Source organism: Oryzias melastigma, linkage group LG14 (assembly GCF_002922805.2).
Source record: "Oryzias melastigma strain HK-1 linkage group LG14, ASM292280v2, whole genome shotgun sequence".
Classification (NCBI taxonomy): domain Eukaryota; kingdom Metazoa; phylum Chordata; class Actinopteri; order Beloniformes; family Adrianichthyidae; genus Oryzias; species Oryzias melastigma.
The window spans coordinates 7,662,455-7,681,349 of NC_050525.1; the positions used below are offsets into that span (position 1 = coordinate 7,662,455).

General features: G+C 38.3%; 1 protein-coding gene across 2 annotated transcripts in view; it reads left to right on the top strand.

Moving 5' to 3' along the window:
* Positions 1 to 18,895, top strand: part of opcml (opioid binding protein/cell adhesion molecule-like) — a 163,492-nt gene that overhangs the window by 55,682 nt on the left and 88,915 nt on the right. Inside the window, exon 2 of one of the 2 annotated variants that reach the window (XM_024261690.2) lies at positions 15,823 to 15,898. In XM_024261690.2, coding sequence (XP_024117458.1) covers positions 15,823 to 15,898 — 76 coding nt within the window. Of the gene's footprint in view, positions 1 to 14,822; positions 15,899 to 18,895 lie in introns of those variants that run through there. The other variant, XM_024261689.2, reaches the window with a different exon arrangement.

The window sequence follows — 18,895 nt, forward strand, 5'->3', positions numbered from 1 at the left end:
ATGCCTAGTTCAAACAGCCATCCTGATGAACTGTGTCAGATAAATCATATTTGTGTCGGTAAGTGTGGTCATGCATTGTTAATTGGGTTCATTAGGATCTAGAATGCCAGTTGTGTATTTTCCTGTCTTCATTCACCGGCTCTGTTTAACGTTTAAGCCCCTCTGTTATCAGAGGACAGGTTAAAATGATGCAATAGCCCATCAAACATGTGGATTTTTAATCATTTACTTAGTTTTAATTGTATTTAACTGATAGTTTCAGAGTAAAGCTAATTAAGTGTAGACTGTACAGATGCTGTGTACTCTGGAGCTGCAGCTTGGGAATCGCCAAGGCTTTACTCTGTGGAGTTTGTAAATTGTTTGAATAAAAACCAACAAGACTAAGCTTGATTTTCTTCTGAATCATTATTTTTATTTCAACGGATGGATTTAGTTTGTACTCCAGACTTTTTAATTGAGGTGCAGAACTTGGTTACTCAGATAAAACAACGATTGAACCAAAACACCCCAAAGAGCCACTTCCTGGTGTTGCTCTAAGACACACAAAAGCAGTCATTTTGCTGATCTGATTGAGCAAAATATTAGTAAAGATAATCCTGTGTAAATTCCTATTTCTTTATAGTCTGATTTACTTCTTACTTAATGGGATGCACAGTTATCTGTTTGAGGGAAAATGCTGGCTCTGCTGTCTAATGGGCTTCCAGAGGAGAGGTATACCATGTCTGCAAATCTGTTGTCCTGTTAATGTCACTGCTGTCTGTGTGTGTCAGCACACAGCTGAAACCACATCTACACAGAGTGGAGGCTGAGCAGCAAAGGAAGCAGCAGCCTTTGTGCTCCATCTGTGTCTGCACAGGGGGTGTTCATCTACTGTGTTAGCAGCAGCAGCAACACACACACACACACACCCATAAATCATAGTGATGTGGATCAGCTGATGAACAAGGACACAGCCACATCACGGGTATTTTTAAAGAGAGAATTTGATTTAAAATGTGTATATCAGTTTTTGTTTTACAGACTCCATAACTGCATTATCCTATCCCAGGGTCTGCAACATGCAGCTCTTTTACCCCCCCCATAGTGGCTCTCTGGTTAGAGAAAAATAAAATAGTATTTTTTTAAAGTAAGGGTTGCTAACTTGGCATTGATTTAATTTATTTAAGTAAGTTTATGGCTGAGGTGAACCTAGAAGATAAACTGTGATGGTTTTTATATCCCTGCTGACATCATTAGGTCTTGTTTGCTCTGTGCTTGCTCCAAAATACACAGGTTTCAAATAGTAGGAAAAACTTTAGTAAAAAGTCTGATCTTTTCTGATTGCTGAATATATTTTGTAAATTTAAAGTACATTTTATCTTATGCTGCGTAACATTGGTTATTAGCTATTCAGAGGGGAGTGGCTAAAATATATAGATTTCTTCTACTAGATCATTAACCAATCATGTTTCATGTTTATGCTCCAGTGAACAGCAGTTGTAAGTAGGAAAAAGGTTGACGGCTCACCAAAGTAAACCTAAAGTATGACAAGAGAAAATTTCCTTTTTGTCTCGTGATGTTTAGGAATACATTTGCTTCACTTGAATCTTCCTGTTTGGGACAGGAAGTCTTTTATTTTGAAAGAATGTCATACGAGCTTCTGTCAAAAGTAAAGAAACAACTTTACACTTTGAGATAATTCCGGTTTCTGTTAATATTTATGTATTTATTCTCACCCAACAACAAATATAATTAATACGTCTAATAAAAAACAACAGGGGTAATAGAATAAAAAAAAAGGTTTTGCGGCTCCTATTAGGTTTTGATCAGTACCAAACAGGTTCAAATGGCTCTTTTACTGGCAAAGATTGCAGACGCTTGTCCTATCCAGTTCTGCTCTTGTTCCGAGTTATGTGTCCCTACCTGCCTTCAGCTGAGGTTAGCAATATTTTGCTAGCAATGACCCCTGAAGTGAACGCTTTCACTGTCACATCCCACCTTACAGTTCACCCAGTAAAGGGGTTTTGGTGTGTTGACAATCATGAAATCTACTTCTAGGTTTCCTGGTACCTGCCATTAGACTTTTTTTAATTGATTTTTTTTATGACATTTATCTCCATGATACCAGGCTGAATACAAAATGTTCCCCTTATTCCCCCTTATTTACCAGCTCAGTGGCCTTGTGGTAGAGTGTCCGCCCTGAGATTGGAAGGTCGTGGGTTCAAATCCCGGCCGAGTCATACCAAAGACTCTAAAAATGGGACCCAGTGCCTCCCTGCTTGGCACTCAGCACTAAGGAGTTGGACTGGGGGGTTAAACCACCAAATGGTTCCCGAGCGCGGCTGTGTCTGCAGCTCACCGCTCCCCCAGGGGATGGGTCAAATGCGGAGAACAAATTTCACACACCGAGGTGCATGACAAATAGTGGGACTTTGACTTTTAACTTTATTCATGGGGACCGGAAGCATTCGCGAATATGCAGAATCTGCGAATACGGAGAAACCCCACCCCCTGCGGCCAAAGGATGTCTGTTACTGTTTCATACTTTTCAAAAAGACAACATGTTTTATAAAAAAATGTATTAAATCATTTGGAATTTTGCTCAATATAGAGTTTTTTTTATTAAAAAAAGGCTGTAGAGCAGCCACAGAGACAAACTCCTTTATGACACAAATGAGGAGTGTCACTTTTATCTCAAACACAGGAGCGCGCGCTTCCTCCTAAATCAGATAACAAACCCCCGCTCCAGATGATATTTATTTTCCGCGGTTATCTTCTTCAGAATATCAGGATTTTTTTCGGCCAAGTCGGCTGATGCCATTTCTCCATGCAGGGGCATGGAAAGAGGAGGGGGCGCACGGATAGGTGGAGGGCGCTCTGCTGTGCGGAGATACACCTCAGCAGCACAGCACTTCCTTCGGACGCACTTGAGTTGTTGGAGAGTTTGTAATGAACTGGAAGAGTCACGTGACTAAAAAAAATCTGCAAATATGTAAAACCGTGAATAAAGAAACGCAAATAATCAGAGGAACACTGTACTCAAAAGATAATAATTTTAATGTTAAACCCAAGTTCTTTCTTTTCTAGAGATCAGGCCGATCTGAAGATGTGGTTCTGCAAAGGTCTGCCTCACAGTGAAATATTGTCATATGGAGTGTAGAAGGTGAAAGGCCTTCTTTAGATATCTGATCACCAAGCTCTGCTTTTCTTCCTAAGTGTCTTCTAAAACAGAAACACAAATCCATTACGACTGTGTATTAAAAGAAACATCAATAACTGGACTGAAACCCTTTTGCTCTTACCACTTCATATTCCCTCCCTCTGCATATCACTGTAGGAAGCACATGATCTGTGGGTTGTGTGTGTGAGAGAGCAGCACTGGTCCCAGACGGGGTCAAAACAGGGATCAAATTATTTGAAATATATGTTAACGACACCATGGATCCCTCTGCAGAAAACAGAATTGTTACTGGCAGTGCAATTAGTACACAGAGGAAAATGTGGTTTATAGGTAAAGACTGTGAGATACATTATTTATAATAGGAGATATTAAGGAGACTGATCTTGTTTCTTTATTGGGAATCTAATAAACATTTATCTACGGTTTCTAGAAACACAAATGACACAATTATAAAGTATGAGTCTTACTAACAAACCAAACAGAGGCCATAAATGTGCTTTAACTCATTTCCAATAGTAAATAATTATTATATCACTAAATTATGATTCCTATCTAGACTCAGTTTTCTGACTTGTTTCTCTTGGTGTGGAAAATAGACAATTATCTGCATGAAATTGTCATCTTCCTCTTAACATTACCTTATCAGTTCTTATTTTTGTTCTAGCTCTCCTATACCAACATCCATAGGTTTCAATCAAATAAAATTGGATGCGTTGATTTATTCCATGCAGAGGTATTGCATGACCTTGAAGAAAACGAGGGTGGCCGACGTGTGAGGACTGTCTGTCTCTGTGTGAATGAACATTACTGAAAGCCGCTCTTATCACTTCAAATGCTTTAGGATGGCTGCAGCCATGTAGCGTGTTTGTAGCCGCAGGGTTAACCTGCTCTATCTTCATGTTTGAAAGTGAACGATTCAAAGTCATTGAAACTGATGTGAGGCTGTGATGATTTGTAGAAGTTCTTATGTCCAAAACTCTGGATACAAATACACTTATGGGTTCTGATAGGGAAACATATGGAAGTGCGTCATTGTGTTGATTTGAATTATTATGGAGGGAGTTAAATTAAGAATAATTAACCCTTTCATGTATGGAGGTCACAACAGTGAACTCTTTGATAGCAAATATATAATATATATGATACTAAGCAAGATGCTCAGTTTAGAAATAGTAGTTCTTAGATTTTAAGGGAAGCTAGATCCTATGATGACTGATGCTGAGTTAATAAATGTTACTTTTGTTTCACTATTCTCAGTTCAAAGCCACCATTACAACATATCATATTTCAAATTATTTTGTTATACCTATGTTGCTCTCCTGAAAGGAGAAAGAAAGAAAACGCGTCGAGCTGTTTCCTCATTGAGAGCTTTTACTCGAATGAATCATGTTTTCATACAATTCAGAACTTAAAACATATCTTACAAAAGAACATGACAAAACATCTCAGTTTCTGCGGTGCTACGTACAAAATGGCAGGTGCACGTCATTCGGCTGCGTGGTTGAAAACCGAACAAGCTAGTTATTTTTCTTCCCTTTTTAAACATAAAATAACCATAAACAAAACATTTCTATGGGACTTTGAGAACAAACTGACAGCTTAGACTCCAAAAATATTCTTAACAAATCAATATTTACCCGAAAGGAGAAAGAAAGAAAACGCGTCGAGCTGTTTCCTCATTGAGAGCTTTTACTCGAATGAGAGAAACAAGCCCTGCGCGCCCCCTTCTGGCCGTTTTAGGCATAAATCATTGAAAAAGTAAAAAATAAGAAAATTACAGATTTTCAGAAAGAAAGCATTCACAAGGACATCGGGTGATTTTTCTGTGGTATTAAAATAAAATTTAACCTTATATGTACCACACCTACACAAAAGCATGTAATAACATTGATGATTTTTACTGTACAACATGCATAAAGTACCATTGAGTGGACAGATCAATAAATCTTTGTAGAATTTACAGATATAACTTTTTTTCTTAAAAAAAATCACTTTGGATCCCCAAAGATGAATCAAAACAAAATATATTACCAGATTTTATCATAATTCACATATTAAGCTTAATTAATCCCAGTGGTGACATTCAGTTTTCGTAGCAGCACAATAAAAAAAAAAGCAAAATATACAGGGAAGGAAAACTCTATACATGTACACACACAGCAGCAGATAAATAAACGTAAAATAAATTAATGGACACTTTCAGTTACATTATATTATCAGAAATAAAACTTGAACCGTCCGACACACATAGTACAATAATCTCTGAGACTGTACTCTTATAGCCCGCTTATAACATGGTTATTTACTAAATAAATAAATATTCAATCAGTTTTTAGTTCTTTATATTTGTAATTCTTTTATTGGGTTTAGATCCCTTTTTCTCAGAAAGCAGACTATTCGAGATGTGGTGCGGGGTATTGTCACGGTAACATGACAATGCGCCGCTGAGCCGACTGCACCAACCTCGTCCACAGAGGTAAAGGAAAGTGATATATATGCTAATCATCATGATAGTTTAAATCAGGGGGGTCAAACTTATTTTGGTTCGGGGACCCACATTGGACCTGTCTGATCTCAAGTGGGCGGACCAATAACAGTCGCAAAACAACCTTCGGTCAACTTGTTAGCTGTAGCTTTGTTTTTGTTTTATCATTTTTTTCGTGGAAAACTCAGCCCTCTACATCAATCTTTCTTCATTTTGACGTCATTTTGGTAACTGTGGTGTCAAACCCTGATCATTTTCATAGAGACTTAACTGTAGTGAGGCCCCAAACTGCATCTTATCTAGACATGGCGCGCACCTGCAAAGATATGCTGATCATTTCCTGATTTTTACTTTTCCTTTGCTTCCCCTAGTGGTGGAATTGCGCATTGCAGCCATTTATTTAAATAACCATAACTCCCCAAACAATGGGCTAGAAACTGGCTCTATGACACCATGTCCTTTTTAAGACTTGAGAAAATAAAATTCTCCCATAAAGAGTCAACAATTTTACAAGCGATAGAACCGCTTACTTAATTATTTTAAAGCGCTGCTTTAAAATAAGATGCTTAAGATGCTTAAATCGTCCAACTGAGGAGGAGAAGGAACATTATAAGCACATCTTCTATTATATTTTTTTAATATTATTATTAAGTTTTTATTATTGCTTTTATTGTTACTATTTATTAATATTTATTGTCACTTATGAATAACTCTTGTCTATTCTTGAAACATGTGACTATTGTCTCTGTTAATAATTTACCTTAGCTAGGGGCGGTTCAGGAAGAGGGCAAACATGTCAATGTTGTGAAGTTGTATAAAAAACAAAAATTCAATAAACTATGTTTACAAAAAAAAAAGGGCTAGAAACTAGAAACTTTTCTTCCGACATCCAATAACCATTTGGAGGGCCGTATCTGGCCCACGGGCCGGATGTTTGACACTCCTAGGTCAAATATAGCATCAGTTCAGAGAGAAAGTTCACCAGATGATGAAGCAAAGTTTGTTTTAAAGAAGCTTGCAAGGTAATATAGAACATGTGGGCTATGTGACCTGAACTTCTTTTTCAGGTGTGGCCTATCGCTGTTTAATCCACACCCAGCAGCCAATCAGAATCTCGTATTCACACTGGTATAATAAAAAAGAATCTTTTTGGAAGCACAGCTAACCTTTTTCTATTTATTTACAGCATTATTCTTAATATTCTCTAAGAACCAAGAACCTCAGATCACATTTTAAATTGTGATCTGAGGATTGATATTTTACATATTTAATGTTTTGACTGCGATAGTACTGAGTGTAAAGGAAGAAAAAGGCACTAAGAGGCGAGCAAAAATGTGTCCTCATTCTTTTTGCACACTTCCATTACATTTCGAAAATGGAAGAACAAATCTATTGATTCCTTCAATGCTGGTGATCTGTTTGACCTTCATGCACCTTTGTGCTCATAACATTGAGGTTTTTCAGTTGCTGTAAAAGACTTGAACATCGAAAACAGGAAAACACACAATCCCAAAATCAAATATACAGTCAACACCGAGCTACCTTGGAGTCTACACTTTTAATTTAGACACATTCTCACAAAGAAGTCAAGCAAAGGTCAGTGGGAGAATGTCTGATAATGTATCAGTGTATCTGCCAAACACATGCCTGCTGGGAGCACACTGAATATTACACCTATTGATAACACAGGATGTCTGAGCATTCAGATCCTTTTAAGTCAGCTTCTTAAACCAGCCCGTTCTATAATTCATGCCCCAAAGTCTTACTTTCATTGACTGACTGCAACACAGTTTCCAGCTTTTAGCAGTGTGTAAAAAACCAGTGGAAGCTTAAAGAAAGGAGGGCAGCTTCTGTAGAGACGGACCAAGTTGAAGCCGGTGCTCATTTCTTTGATATAGTGAAGTCAAATAAAGCCATCTTACTTTTGCAATGGAAGGATGTTTATTTTAATCCAAAACTTGACTTGTGTAGTTTGTTTTCAAATTAACTTCTATTATGCAGCGTCTGTTACAGCACTTACATAATGCATGCAAACAGGGTCAGAAATAATTGTTTTTGTGCTTATTTTTCATTTAATGCTTGCTATTATCAGTGAGAAATGCAATATCGTGTAATATGTATAGCACTGATCAGAGAGATACTATACATAATATTGACTTTTACAGCATTTTTCAAAGAATAAATTGTGTTTTTACATAGTTCAGCCAAGGGTGCAATTTATTCTCAGGTGTATTTTTATTGTGATTAAAAAATAAATAAATATACCCATATGTTTGTTATTTACCAACTAACAACTGCTAAAAGGCACTGTAGGTGTATGTATCAGTAGTTACTGACGGCAGTCTTACCAGTGGGTAGAGTCCAAAACCAACAGGGAGCAAAATTTTACTGTTCTCCTCCTGAATGTTATGATATTTGACCTATTTGTATTAAGACAATAATGAAAGGCCCTCTACTTTTAATATCTTTTTAATGACAGCAAGTCATCAAACATGTCACAGAGAGACAGAAGTACTGCTGAAAGCGGCCATCATTCGGAAGCAGCTCCTGCAGTAGACTCAGACTAAGACCATCAAGGTCCAACCCCAAACTAAAATAACAAAACCCAGCAGAGTAAGACTGCTGAGGACAAAGAGGGGAAAAGAACAAAATAAATCAATAAAAGAAAATTAAAATGCCACTTCTTTATAGTAAGTAATTAGCATTTGTGTAATTTATATTAGTTAAAAGTATAAATTGATGTCTGAGGTTCACTTAGATGATAAACCATGCAGGTTTTTACATCCTGTTGACCTGAAAACGTCTTGTTTGCTCAACTCTACCTCCAGAATGAACAGATTTTGTATTCAAAGAAAAACTTTGGTAAAAAATTGGATATTTCATTAGTTAAAAGCACATATCTTATTCTGCACAACGTTGGTTATACAAAATCCCATTTTGAGAGATGCTAGGTTTTTTATTATATGTTTGCTTTTGTTCGTGCCAAAAAATATACATAATTCATATTTGTTATTTAAAAGAAAGAAGGTCATGGATGCAAATCCAAATTTCTTAAAGACTAAAGTAATACTAATCGAGCAGAATTGGCTCTTTTACTGTTAAAGGTTGCAGACCCCTGCCCTAAACAAACAAATAAATGAAACTCATTTCATCAGCTATAAATACAGAAAAAAGTATTCAGCAGCAAAATTGACGGACGTCGAAAAAGAAGAAGCAGACGTTAATTTGACACGTGAACCAAAAGAATTGCATATTTCCCCCAAAGTGTGACTTATACTCCAGTGCAGCTTACACATGATGCATTTTTTTCTTCTTAGGACTAATTAGAAATGTGTGACATATAAAACAAACAATCTGAGGACAAAAGATCATCATTTTGACAAAGATATTGCTAGCACTGATGAAGGGCAGTAAAATCCAGAGCAGCTCAGGCTAAATAATTCCTGTACAGGAACTGGCACTGAGATCTGTCTACAGGAAAATGGTGGGAAGGAAGAAGCACAGATCAAGGCTGCCCAGAAACAAACCATAAATAATGGATCAATGGAGGTAAAGGTGTACCACACCAAGACACGATGCTAGGTGGAAACATTTGAGAGCAGTGAAAATACCTAAAAAACTTGCTAAAACAATAACCTTGTATTTCTTTTCCAATATTTTTTAATTCTTCATGAGCTTTAACATGAAAGGCAGGGGAGAAACTGTTAATTCTCTAGAAAACATTGATTTAAAAGAATAATTTGATGAGTGTTTCCTCTTTTTATATTAAAATGAAATTCTTGCATATTTTAAAAGACAATAGTAGTCGATACATATCATGTCAGACTGGCGTCCGAATGTCTTCTTATGAATTGATTGCATATAATGTCACAGTTTTTATGCTCCACTTATCAAAGCTTCTGCAGCTTTTTCTGTGAGTGAACTGACTGAATGAGCTCTGTTTATTAAGTCTGCCCATGTTTTACTTGAGTATTAACTTGCGTTGGTCAGAGGCTATAGTCCATTGTGTGCTAGCTCTGCCCATCCTTGCATGATATGAATAAAGATTAGAATGGACTGTCTGAATAAAGCTCACAGATTCTCTTATTAGTGAGTGGCAGCAGGAAATTATTTGGATCTTATAGCACAAAGAATGGAAATCAATACAGATGGACTCAAAAAAAGAAAAAGAAAAACATGTATTATTTGATTTAAGTGAAACGGCGTCTTTTTAAAGCTACACATCCCCCACAGTTCTTCAAGGTAGTGAATCTTTTCTGCATCCCCCTTCCCTCTTTTATTTTCTTACTCTCCAGTAATGTGTTTATGTGATCCATCAAGAATGATTCATGTGGGCTGAGCAACAAACAATGCCATTCTAATTTGTCACAGCTGCATGCTTGGCAACTTCACTTGTGTTGGAGCTTTGGCAAGGTCATGGGAGGTACCTGACCTGCTGCAAGGCAGAGCAATGAGGTTGGAAAACATGATGCATTTGACACATACTGAAATGGATTGCAGGTTAACTTTATCCTTGAAACCCCACTGCATGACTATGAGGTAAATCCACTGCACCTGAGCTTGAATACTTTCTAGATTGGGCTTTCTAAACCTCCTTCTCCCTCAGGTTAGTATTAGAAGCTACCAAGGTGTTAACATATTGTCATGTTGCCGCATGCAGCACTGACTGAGGAAGTATGGGTGTCTGTGAATCAGCCTTAGCCCACCCCTGTTTCTACCCTTGAATCTAATTAAGACTGCATATCTGTGATTTTGCTGAGGTCAGGGAAGGGTTTTAATTTAAAAGCCATTAGGACGTGCATGTAATCAGGACTCATGTTGCATCCCAGGCAGATATCACTTTAATTAAGTCTTATCTTAGGCCAATTTCTCTTGCACACAACATCATCATAATTTCTCACTAACAACCTTCCAATAATCTGAACAGCCACTTGATAAACACCACAATCTTCCCAAATATCACATCCTGAACTGACGTGGGCGTCTTAGACTTTCACCAATCTAAATATAGATCATGGAGAGATTACTTTTAAAGTCCCCTTTTGATAAAAATCCTGTTTTTTGAGTTTTTAACATGTATTTGTGGCATTTTTCTTATGAAAGAGAACTAATGTAATGAAAAATCATTTCGTTTTTGCATTTCCTGTCAAAGTGTCTTGGACAGACTCTGTTTGAATGAATGATCTTCTTTCCATCAACAGCTCTGCTGCACATGCACTAAACCCTCATCTGTTCCTAGTGTCTAGTTCAGGTTCTGGAGAAGAGAAGATGGTATCTTCACATTGACTGCAGTCAAATGAGCCGCCGTTCACATTTCTGTGGTCAAATTAGCATCACTGGATTTTTTGTGTGAGTTTCATCCAATACTTACGGTAGCAGGACTGAGAACGCTGGAAAATCTCCACCAGACTCCACGGAGCTTCTTGATGTGACCACGGAAATGTGAACGGCGGCTCATTTGACCGCAGTTGGAAAGGATTGTAAATCAATGAAAGAGCATTTTGATGTTAGCTTTCATTATTTTATCAAGAACTCTGAGAAACCAATGATTGAATGTACTGTAGAGTAGAGAGTTATTCTTTTTTGCCAAAAGGCCTCAGTCCTAGAACTCATCTCCTGCAAATCAGGGAATCAGAATTTTAAAGAAATAAGAGAAATTATTTTCAAATATTTTCTTTTTTGGACAAAATATTAGTTAGTGTATTGTTCTTATAAATACATCTTCAATTGAAATGCCATCTGTGTGTCATGAGTGAACATAATCCAGATAGTTCCTCACTCACTCAGACTCCATCAGTGTTTTCACATTCCCACAAACATAGAATTGAAGGGTGTACTTGTATGTTTCCTTGTAATGCCATTCAGTGCTGTCAGTGCGTTTTCATGCACTTTTCCCCCGATGTCCACTCCAATCGAATGTCTTATAGAGTGTCAAACTGACGTTAGGGTAAAGAAATTAACTTTTTCAATTATCTCATGAGACAGAAAAGCTGTCATCGCTGTACTGAGAGCTGCTATTAGATGCACAGCTAAGTGCTACTCTTATCCCTAGTGGCCAGAAATCCCTTCATGCATACAGATGGGAATGGGAAGAAAGAGAGCAGGAGCGCATTAGTAAACAAAGCAAATGTGGCTCAGCGAAGTTCAGTCTAACACTTTCCCCTAAACTTACCTCATCCACCCAAGCTCATCTTTAAGGAGACCATACCACGATTTTCTTAAGCCTTTCACAGTGAACTATATCCATGTGTATGGTCATATATTACCTTTGGAACACTTGTGAAATATTAATTATTTTTTGTGAGTTTTTTCCTACCCGGAAGTGCTGCGTGTGGCTGCCGCCCATTTCATGACGTCAGGTTTTTAGAGGATTACTCTTAAATGCTCGAATGGATTAAATTACCACTGTGGGGTTTTTATAGTGAGAAATGAACAGTAAAATCCATTTAAAACCTCAAAAAGTAGAATTTTCATGGTATGGCCCCCTTAAACATTTGAAATAAAATATAAATCCATTACTTTACATACTGTAAAATTGACAATTAAAAGGATATATATAAAGAATGTATCAATATGATGGGGCAGAAAATAAGTGTGTGGTCAGTAACAAAAGTTCACCACTAAGTCAAAAGCTCCCTGTAAAGTCTTCAGCAGGTTTGCAGTGTGGTCTATTCCTCCATGCAGATCTTCTCAAGAGCTTTGAATTTTTCATCATTTAACTCCCCCTGAAACCTGCCCACTTAGCAAGAGGCCCATTAGTGCTGTTCAAGTGATTAGTGCTTTTGTAACGCACAGCCTGGCTGTTAAAAATGAGGAAATTCGACAATTAGAGCATAGGTCATGTGGTGATGTGTGCGTGGTCATTAAAGGGCAAGATGCACGCCATGGTAACGTATAAGTGTGGTGCACAGACAGCGTGTGACAGTATCATCCATACATCACAAGTGTGTAACTTGTGTCCTTGCACAGGCCCGGCCCTGGGCTGCATGGTGCCTCAGATAAAGAGGTATTTTGGGCTCATCACCCCACAAAACCACCACCATTACTGTCCCAAACAGAAACAGCTGCCTGGAATATATATATTTATTATAATTCTCAAAACTGAAACAGTAGCCACTTGTGATTATTGTTTAAAACAGTCTATATTCACCGGGTGGGACTCAAAGAGACCTTCGTATTTAAGGTAGAAGCGCTAGCGATTGCGCCATACGGCCATAGAGGGACAGTCAACTTATGAGCCTATAAGCATAATAACTTTTGAGAGAGGCACTGATTGAAAACAAAACTAGATCTCTAGTTAAATTTGTCTATTTCTACCAAAAAGAAGAGTATTTTTCATCCAAAATTTGCGGGCGGGGGAGGGGGCATTTTCCAAGCAGTAGAATGTAAATAAAACAGACAAATCTCAGCTTTGAGTCTGTTTCTATTACAATTTCTTCCTTTTTTGAACTTAAAGTTGTCTCTGATAGCTTATTTGCTGTTTTTTTTATTCTTAAAGTTCTATAGGCGCGCTAAAGGCGACAACATTGCCTGCCCCCCCCCACACACACACACACACACATACATTGCTTAAACATTATCACTTTTTTTTAGAAACACAAAATGAGTGGTGTGTCAAACTGTTAAAAAATACAATACTAATAAAAAAACATTAATTTATAGCCTAATTATTGTGATTTGACGCCCCCTCTAGCAAATGGCGCCCTAGGCAGCCGCCTAGGTCACATATGCCCAGGCCCGGTCCTGTCCTTCCAAATACTTCGTGATACTCTTACTACATACATGACAATCCTATATACCATATTCATGGCGTCCTTTAATTTAACTGTACGAGCCTCAATGGAACTACAAGACACACCTGCTCTCCATTTGAGATGCTGCAGTTTCTCTCTATGATCCTCCATCGGTCCGGAAAACCTAAAACCCTGCAGCACCTGTGAAGGTCAACCCCATGTACCAAGGTATTAGCCTTGGGCTGTTTCTTCACCCGTCTCAAATTCATTTGTACCCCTCCAGGTTGGATCTTCCATGGAGCTCTAGATGGTGTATGATTGTCAGTGATCTTGTGTTTCTTGAATTTTCTAATAATTCCTCCAATAGTTGATCTTTTCTCATCAAGCTGCTTGTTTATTAGATTGGTTCATCCCAGTCTTGTTCAGGTCAAAAATCCTGTCCCTGGTGTCTCTCGACAGCTCTTTGGTCTTGGTGGAGAGGTTATAGTCTGACTGTTTATGACGTAGACAGGTGACTTTACTTAAATAACCAGTTCAAACAGGTGTAAATAATGCAGATAACCTGTGGAGGATAGAAAAACGTCTTAAAGAAGAAAGAACAGGTCTCTGAGGGACAGAATTTGTGTTTGTTTGTAAGAAAGAAATACTTATTTTTTACATTATTATACACATTTATTTTAAAATTGTGCCAGTTGATTTCTTGTTTTTTCTACCACATTCTGTCTCTCACAGTTGAAGTATATCTATGAAGAACACATAGACCTTGCTCATCATTTTAAGGGGGACTACTTGCTGAATCTGTGGCTGCCAGATACTTAATTGCCCCATATGCACTTTGATTTTACCCTTTGCACCTCATCACACAAATTTATTTTTATTTGACTTTCCTTTTCAATACTGCAGACTAAATAAAACACGACACTTTTACCACTGACTAATAGACAAAGTAAGAAAAATGTCCAGCTATACATCCAAAGGATGTTGATGGCTCACTTTTGGATGAACTTTTGTTATCATTACACATCCCCTTAATTAAGATTAAATTAACATATCTAGAACACATTAAGGAACTACAACAGAAAATAATTGATCCAAAACATATTTTCGAATGAATGAAGAATAAAAAACAATGATTTAATATGCAAAAAACAAAAACCATTGGATGAACATCTATGTAAGACAGTTTAACAGACAAGGAAGGAAATAATTGTTATCCATCCTGAATGCAAGATTGCAATCAAGCTAATTTCACATAAAAGGACAACAGTGATTAGGGTCTTGAGACGAGATTTAGCCAAATTCTCTTTTTGAGAGCACTGACCTACTTTCTGCTTACAGCTCAGCTCTTGCTCTAGCCCAGGAGAACAAAGCGGTATCACAGCTTTCAGACCAAACGGTTTGTTAATGGTCTTTGTAAATTGCAATTATCAATAGAAGTGGTCTTCAATCTGTTTTTTTCTTTTCTTTTTTGTCAAGGCTGCACCTTAAAACACATTACATGGTTATTTGATTATTTGAAAGACTTCTACTTGACTCAGTAAGCAGCATGTCAACAGAAAAACACAGAGAAATCACTTTGAATTACAAAGAACTTCATTCCGACTCTAATTAGAACGGTTCGGACTGAATCAAATTATTGTAAAATGAAGCTGTGTGTGTTTGTGCCACCGTGTGTTTAGCCCGCAGCCACCTATCTGTTCCTGCAGGTCACCCACTCAGAGAATTAGAGAGTTACAGTGGTGTGATTAGCACGAGAGTAAATATTATCTTGTGTGTCTGTGTTTGCTAAAGCCAGACCAGCGTCTAGGCTGCACTGATGCTGCCTGAGATGGTGAATAGACGCTTATTGCAATGCTGTAAAATAGGTTTACTGCTGGAAAAAAAGCTGCCATAACCTTAAAAATATGAGCTCCGCATGCATGCTGCAAAGCATATGGTGCGAGTGCTGCATGAGCATGCAACCTGGAGAGGGAGGCGCTGCATTCACGGAGGCAGCTCAGAATTGCGCCTGATGTTGTGAATGCAGCTTTGAACTGTGCCAGTGGCAGCAGAGAGGGAAAAATCAAAGCAGCATCCTGGAGAATTGGCCGATGCATCTCTGCCGGAGCATCCATTTGACGGAGACGGCGCGCAGAGACGCGGAGCCCGCTTGTCCTCCAGAGTCGGTTTCCTAGAGTGTCTGCAGGAAGATCGGGCTGCTTTTTTCTTCTCTCCCGCAGCAGTGACACGGACAGGATTTCATAACTGGACTGTTTATCTCAGAGGAAAGCAGGTCGAACGCAACTGAACAGGGGATTCTGAGACGAGGCAGGAATACCCGAGTGTTCAAGTTTTCCTGGAAGTTGCGCTGTTATCTGCGATCATGGGAATTAGCGGGTGTCTGGCGGTTCCCGGGAGATGCTTTGTGGTGCTTGGACTTAGACTGTTACTGCTTGTACCCGCAGGAGTTCCGGTCAGGAGCGGGGACTCGGTGCTGAAGGACAACATCACCGTGAGGCAGGGGGACAGTGCCGTCCTTAAGTAAGTATCTGCGTTCGATCTCCTGTCGCCGGCGGCCGGGGTGCCGCCGCGCGGCGGCAGCCGACCGCTGAGCCGCCAGCTCCACGAGCCACCAAAGGTCATCGCTAGAAACACGCGCATGCCCGATCCCATCATTTTCTCTGCAGATTTGACTTGCACTTGTTATGGAGGAGCCTCCATTTGTCACTGCCCTTGAGTGTTATTGATGTTTGCCTTAGACTGGTGTGGAGTAAAAGATGAATTATTCTGCATAAACACCAAGAAATAATTTCAGATTTCTTTAAAAATATATTTAAGTGATGATAAAATATTATCTATCTATCTATCTATCTATCTATCTATCTATCTATCTATCTATCTATCTATCTATCTATCTATCTATCTATCTATCTATCTATCTATCTATCTATCTATCTATCTATCTATCTATCTATCTATCTATCTATCTATCTATCTATCTATCTATCTATGTCTGTGCTCTGAGGTTTCTTCCTTTGGCCGCTCGCCCTTATTTGCAGTGGATCAGGTGTCCCTGAATCACTGTTAATGGAAGTGAGAAAGGGATCCTCCCCACACAACTGTCTATCTGTCTGTTTGTCTATTCATCTACCCCGGCCTCCATCCTCCCATCTACACCTAAGTATAATAAAAGCTGATGTTGATAATGCCAAATGTGGTTATCTGGGACAGCTCTGAAATGGACTGATTTAGATTGATCACTTTTTAAATGAAGTGCTTCAAACACAAATGTTTTACTGTGGAGGTCTGTGTGCACTAGAATTTGTCAGAGCCAGGCAGCACAGTCCATCTGACTACAATATTGCTTAAGGGGAATTAGACAAGAATTATTTTCAAGTGTGGTGACTCATAATGTGAGGAAGTATTTCCGTTTGCCATTTTGCTACTAAGAAGTTAGCATATAGGATGCATTTCTGCAGCAGCTCACATCTGATAGGCTGTCTGAAATGAAACTGATGGGTCATCATCTTCTCTCCTTAGTTCTGTGACGATCCTGACTTGACCCTCAACTGCTACTAATATGTTCTGGCCTTTGATGAACTCATTAAGAAGCCAATTGTATCCACTGGAACCATTTGTTTACTTATTTTTCCCTTAATGGTGAGGGTTTAAATCCACTCTGTGTGGAACTGTGGATTTCAAGTTGAAAGCAAGTGTTCTTTTAACAGATAATGGATTTTTAATGGCAAGATCATAGTTTACGTTTCTATTCCTAACTCTGAACCCCACAGGGGTAGTAGTCATAATAGAATTGGAGTGACTGTGACCCCGAGTTTAATCATAAAAGGATAGACAGAATAGAAAGCTGACAATACAGTTACCTGGGGTAGCTCTGTGCTTCTCCACGGTTTATGTCCCACCCTTCAGCCAGATGGAGTGTCTGTCATTGACCTAGTCACTAACAGGCAGCTCAATCCAGAAAACCATGCTTTATCCACAGAGGTTTGCTCTAAGCTTTTCCTCAAGCAGGAGGCACCAAAGAGTATTGAACGCATTAGAGAAAAATAATTTATTATTATCCCTCCTTCTCCTTATGTAGATGGGAATAAGCCCTTTGGAGTTGGCACACAATTGCACTGTCCACACAGTGGATGCTGCATGCCTGAAGCACTCCAGTCTCACAGAACCAACATCCCGTCGCTGGCTTCATAAGGGTGCAAGGCCTTCTCTGTGAAGAGTGTTGTTACACAGTCAGCTTTTGGTAGGCAGCTTGTTGTGGGATTCCAGCTCAAAGAGGCTGGTATGGGTCAAGAGCAAGCTAATCTAATTCATTTAAAGCAGGGATGTAAAAATATCGTACAAGAGGCCAAAATCCAAAACACACCTTAGGTCGCGGGCCGAAGAGGATGAACTTTTATTGAATACTCTAAAACTACATTTTTAAAATCTTAAAACAGAAACTTTTAACATAATTTAGATAAGTTAGATATATAGCATTACCTGCGATAACGCTAGTGTGAAAGCTGTAAGCGAATTTTGACAGCTGAAGATGCTGAAATCGTAAGCTAAAAACATTGAAGTTGATAGCTAAAAACACTGTAGCTAATAGCTGAAAATGTTGAAGCTGATAGCCAGCTAAAATATTAGCTAAGTGCCAAAGGGTTTTTAAGCCTAAAATACTTTGGTTAGCCAAAACAGCTAGCATGTAGCTAAAGAAATAGTTAAACTTTAAAATATAAAAAAAAAATGGAAAAAAGCCTAAATTAGCCAAAACCGCTAGCACGTTGCTGAAATATTAGCTAAACTCCAAAATAGCCTAAAGAATGTTAGTAAATGCCTAAATAGTCCAAAAAGTTAGTGGAATGCCGATTTTTAAAACTTCAAAACAGCAACGTTTTAACATAAATATGAATAATAAAAAGGCAGGAATATTATTCCAGAATAAATCAACTTAAACCTTAAATAACTTTCAATATTTTCCATAAAAATATATTTTGTCAAAATACACAAGTTAGATAAAAGTGCAATTGAGCAATTAATAACAATAAAATAAAATGATCTGGAGGGCCGGATATATCTACCTGGAGGGCCGGATCCGGCCCCCGGGCCTTGACGTTGACACATGTGATTTAAAGGAAAGACCACTCTTCCCACAACCTAATCACCACTATTTCCCATGTATCACTTTTTTTTTATTAAAATCTAAGGAGTCATTAAATATAGCCGTTTTTTTAACCGTAGACTTTCTTGCACATAAAATACATTCATCATTTAGGAGATTAATTGAATGTTAACATTAGCTATTAAAAATCAACAACAGTAAGTGCTGCACCACGAGAAATGCAAATGCAGCCAAAGAGAGAAGATGAGCTGTTCAACAGTGAGACAATTCCTGGCAAGTTCCACGCTGTGAACTCCTGAAGGAGTTAAGTGGACTCCACTGGCTATAAGCTGACTGGAAACGTTTGGTGACTTTATCTGAATGTTCACCCTGTTATTTGAGATAAAAAAAATGGAAGCCAAGTTTTATTTTGTACA